Below are 4,643 nucleotides of genomic sequence, written 5' to 3'. Positions count from 1 at the left end.
AAATGTTCCCTTGGTATCTCTAATTTTCTTGAAGAGATCTCTAGTCTTTCCCATTCTGTTGTTTTCCTCTATTTCTTTGCATTGATCGCTGAGGAAGGCTTTCTTATCTCTTCTTGCTATTCTTTGGAACTCTGCATTCAGATGCTTATATCTTTCCTTTTCTCCTTTGCTTTTCTTCTCTTCTTTTCACAGCTATTTGTAAGGCCTCCCAGACAGCCATTTTGCTTTTTTGCATTTCTTTTCCATGGGGATGGTCTTGATCCTGTCTCCTGTACAATGTCACGAACCTCATCCATAGTTCATCAGGCACTCTATCTATCAGATCTAGGCCCTTAAATCTATTTCACTTCCACTGTATAATCATAAGGGATTTGATTTAGGTCATACCTGAATGGTCTAGTGTTTTTCCCTACTTTCTTCAATTTAGTCTGAATTTGGCAATAAGGAGTTCATGATCTGAGCCACAGTCAGCTCCTGTCTTGTTTTTGCTGACTGTATAGAGCTTCTCCATCTTTGGCTGCAAAGAATATAATCAATCTGATTTCGGTGTTGACCATCTGGTGATGTCCATGTGTAGAGTCTTCTCTTGTGTTGTTGGAAGAGGGTGTTTGCTATGACCAGTGCATTTTCTTGGCAAAACTCTATTAGTCTTTGCCCTGCTTCATTCCGCATTCCAAGGCCAAATTTGCCTGTTACTCCAGGTGTTTCTTGACTTCCTACTTTTGCATTCCAGTCCCCTATAATGAAAAGGACATCTTTTTGGGTGTTAGTTCTAAAAGGTCTTGTAGGTCTTCATAGAAACCGTTCAACTTCAGCTTCTTCAGCGTTACTGGTTGGGGCATAGACTTGGATAACTGTGATATTGAATGGTTTGCCTTGGAAATGAACAGAGATCATTCTGTCGTTTTTTGAGATTGCATCCAAGTACTGCATTTCGGACTCTTTTGTTGACCATGATGGCTACTCCATTTCTTCTGAGGGATTCCTGCCCAGTAGTAGTAGATATAATGGTCATCTGAGTTAAATTCACCCATTCCAGTTCACTGATTCCTAGAATGTCGACGTTCACCCTTGCCATCTCTGTTTGACCCTTCCAATTTGCCTTGATTCATGGACCTGACATTCCAGGTTCCTATGCAATATTGCTCTTTACAGCATCAACTTTGCTTCTATCACCAGTCACATCCACAACTGGGTATTGTTTTTGCTTTGGCTCATCCCTTCATTCTTTCTGGAGTTATTTCTCCACTGATCTCCAGTAGCATATTGGGCACCTACTGACCTGGGGAGTTCCTCTTCAGTGTCCTATCTTTTTGCCTTTTCATACTGTTTCTCTCCCCGGGACCCGCCCCCGAGCTCCCCTCCCCGGGACCCGCCCCCCAAGCTGCCCCTCCCAGGATCGCGCCCCAAGCTCCCCTCCCGCGGACCCGCCCCCCAGCCCCTCCCAGGATCCGCCCCCCAAGCTCCCTTCCCCGGGACCCGCCCCCCGAGCCCTCCTCCCCGGGACCCGCCCCCAAGCCCCCTCCCAGGATTCGCCCTCGAGCCCCCCTCTCCCGGGACCCGCCCCCAAGCCCCCTCCCCCGGGATCCGGCCCTGAGCCCTGCGCTCCTGGGACCCGCCCCAGACCCGCCTACCGGTGAACTCCTTTTTGCAGCGGTCCCGCACACTTTCCTCCAGGCCCTCCAGCTGGGACTTGATCTTCTCGTACTCGCGCTCTGCCTGCTGGCTCTTCCTCCTGGGGACACAGGGAAGCTCCTGGGACCGGCCTGGGTGGTGCCGGCCGGTGGGTGTGGCCAAGGGGTGGACGCCGGCTCACCAGTAGCAGTAGACAGATACAGCAATGACAGCCACCATGGGCCCGATGACCAGCGGCAGGATAGGGCTGAGGGGCACGTCACTCGCGCGCGTGTCGTACTCTACTCGGCCCAGCACCCACTCCCTGTGAGCCAAACTTCACCTGCGTGGGGAGGGACTCAGCAAGGACCAGGGGGGCCGCACCAAGGACACCCCCGTGCGCACCCCAGCCCGCGGCCCACACACGCACAATGAACTCCGGCAGGTTGTGGGCCGTGTCTCGCTTCTGCCTCCGCTTGGGAGGGGCTGCACCTCCGGGGCTCGCAGTACAGGTCCGTCTCCGTCAGCGTCTTCATGATGCAGCGCTCGGCACCCACAAAGGCTTCAGCCTCGTGAATGGTCATGGCCTTGTTCAGGTTGGTGCCCTGGGTGGGGGTCGTCACAGTGACCAGGAGGGTATCAGGGAGGCCCGAACAGCTCAGGCCAGGCCTTGGGCTGCTCCCTGCCCACACCACTCAGGACCTGCCCACCGGGCTGTGCTGGTCCTCACCCTCGCGTGAATGAGCTTGTTGACTTGCTTCTTGACACCCCCGTGAAGTTCTCGAAGGTGGGGTCGGCAACGTACTCAAAGGCACCAGCCTCCGTCCTGAGCAGGGCCTGGTGCCCGTCCATCCGGATGAGCGCGGTGAGGTTGTAGGCCTCGGGCTCCTCGGGGACGGCCGGGGACAGGAACACGACCTTGGAGTCGTTGTGGAACACGTACTCCGTGCCCACGACCTGAGGGCCGAGGCGGGACCTTTAGGCCACCTGGCACAGCGGGCCTCCAGCCCTGGCTTGTACCCGCAGCGGGCACCAGGACTGACCGTCACGGAATGCAGGGTCGCGGTCTCCCGCCGCTGCCTCCAGGACTGCAACGGCTCAGCTATGACGACCATGGCGAACCTCTGGATAGGCTGAAACCCTGTCCTGTGACGTTGATGCTGCGGCCACCACTGAGGGACAGCGAGGAGACAGCGCCAGAGTGGCACACCGGGTAAGGCGAGTGCCCTGCAAGGCTCCGTCCCTGACCCCACCACCACGACCTGGGATATACTTGCAGGCCAGTGTGAGCACAGACCTGCCTTGCAGCAGGTGTGCCCGGAGCACTGCCATCCTGCACTGTGAGAGGGCAGGGAGGCTGTCCACCTGGGTGTCTAGGGGAAGGGACCTGGGGGACAGGGGGGAGTGTTGGAGGCCTCCTGTCACGCAGACCAGTATCTGCCAATCCTCACGAGGCTGGAGGCAGAGAGCGCCTGAGAAACAGTTGGATGGGTGGGTGTAGGGGGCACCTGCTACCAAGGGCCCCTGTCACACCTGACAAAGCTCCGCAGTGCTCGAAGGCCCGCAGTACTGGATTCTCACGGTAGGTGAAGGTGATACCAGGGCTGGCACTTCGGAGCCCCCATAGTAAATCTTCAGGGCCAGCTCTCCCGGAACCGCCTGGGGGCCAGTGACACACTGAAGCTGGGCCCCAAACTGTGTCCTGAGGGTGTGAGAGCCGGTCAGCGTCAGCCCCACCGGGACCACCCCAGCCCCAGGCCAGTGGGTCTGCCTGGGGCTACCTCCTCCAGGATGGACACAGGGTCATGGCCGGAGGCCCTCACCCTGTCCCCGGACCAGGGGAGACCAGTATTTGGCGACCCGTGGGTGACACCCACACGTTACAAGGGACGCCATTGAGGGTCACTCTCACGTCTTCCTCAGAGCCTGTGTCCAGGTGGTGCCACTGATGGTCAGCGTGTGCCGCCTGCCTGCGGCCCCTGCTTGGGCTCCACACTGCGGGGCTGGGGCTGCTGGAAGAGGGGGCAGGGCGCCTGGCTCAGGGCTGGGTGGGGACGCAGGCCCTCCGCCCAGCTCGGGCCTCCCCTGGGCCACAGCCGCCGTCAGGAGGCCCCCAGACCCTGCCCACATCTGTGCTGACCTGCCAGGTACTTACCTGGTAGGTGAACTGGGCATGGGGAGGTGAATGGCCGAGCTTCTCCGTTGATGTCCACCTCGACACCGCCTGTCAAGGGTGCCTCTGCAGCCTCGATGGTGCACACAATCCTGCGGGGTGGCAGGCAGGTGGGCACACTCTGTGGGTGTGGCAAGGCCTGGGCACCCACGCCACACTGAACCACGTCTTCCCTCTCCATGCCCCCCAGCGACAGGACACCTAGCCCAGCCCTGCGAGTCCAGGTCATGGACTGCCCACTCACCCGCGTGGACACGGAGTACGCGTTCTGGCTCAAAGGCACAGTTCTGGCCAGCCACGGTGACCCTCTCTCACGTCGTCTGCTCTGACCCCAGGTTTGACCCAAGGATGGTGACGCGATGCCTCCGCCCAGTGGACCGGTCTCAGGCTGGATCTGAAATTGGCAGAGCCTGGCTGACCGAGGATCCCGGGCAGCAGAGCTGGAGCTCTCCTGTGGGTGAGTGGGGGGTGGGAGGCTCACCCTGGTGACGACGGGCGGCGGGCACTCGGAGGTGGCGTTGCTGCACAGGGCCTCGTACACACAGTGGCTCTGCCCGCTGCACCACACGCAGCGGTAGGCGGGGTCAGCGGCCAGGCACAGGCTGCAGTCGCTGGCGGCCCAAAGGAGCAGTTGTAGAGGTCACTGTGGAGGGAGAAGCCGGCCGTCAGCAGGGCCATCCTGCTTCCCGCGCCTGCCTGCCCGCCCGCCTGCCCAGCCGCCCGCCCGCCCACCTTGGAGCCGGCTGTCAACATTCTTGCCAGAGGACTTGACGTACAGGTGCAGGGCCAGTGTCTCGTTGGCGTCGTGGGTCAGCTACGGGCACACAGGGACACACTGCACCGCCTGCTCCCAACG

The 4,643-nt window shown here is 59.5% G+C and overlaps 1 protein-coding gene and 1 long non-coding RNA gene across 2 annotated transcripts; both read right to left on the bottom strand.

Moving 5' to 3' along the window:
- On the bottom strand, positions 1,611-2,107 carry LOC108636084. Its single transcript, XR_001918141.1, has 3 exons — positions 2,045-2,107; positions 1,817-1,957; positions 1,611-1,735 (listed from the first exon to the last, which is right to left on the bottom strand). It is a non-coding gene; the product is annotated as an uncharacterized LOC108636084 (long non-coding RNA).
- On the bottom strand, positions 2,108-2,749 carry LOC108636083 (plexin-B2-like). The gene is made up of 3 exons (XM_018048969.1): positions 2,658-2,749; positions 2,345-2,571; positions 2,108-2,219 (listed from the first exon to the last, which is right to left on the bottom strand). Exons 1-3 carry the CDS (start codon positions 2,727-2,729, stop codon positions 2,207-2,209), a joined length of 312 nt encoding a protein of 103 aa, XP_017904458.1. The 5' UTR covers positions 2,730-2,749; the 3' UTR covers positions 2,108-2,206.

The sequence above is a fragment of the Capra hircus genome, chromosome 5 (assembly GCF_001704415.2).
Source record: "Capra hircus breed San Clemente chromosome 5, ASM170441v1, whole genome shotgun sequence".
NCBI lineage: Eukaryota > Metazoa > Chordata > Mammalia > Artiodactyla > Bovidae > Capra > Capra hircus.
Note: the sequence above shows the minus strand (reverse complement) of the source record. Positions and strands in the feature narration are given on the sequence as shown.

Coding starts and splice junctions, on each gene's coding strand:
- LOC108636083 (XM_018048969.1), bottom strand. CDS start 2,729: ATGGTCGTCATAGCTGAGCCGTTGCAGTCCTGGAGGCAGCGGCGGGAG. Junction 2,572..2,657: donor CGACCCTGCATTCCGTGACG/GTCAGTCCTGGT, acceptor CTCGGCCCTCAG/GTCGTGGGCACGGAGTACGT.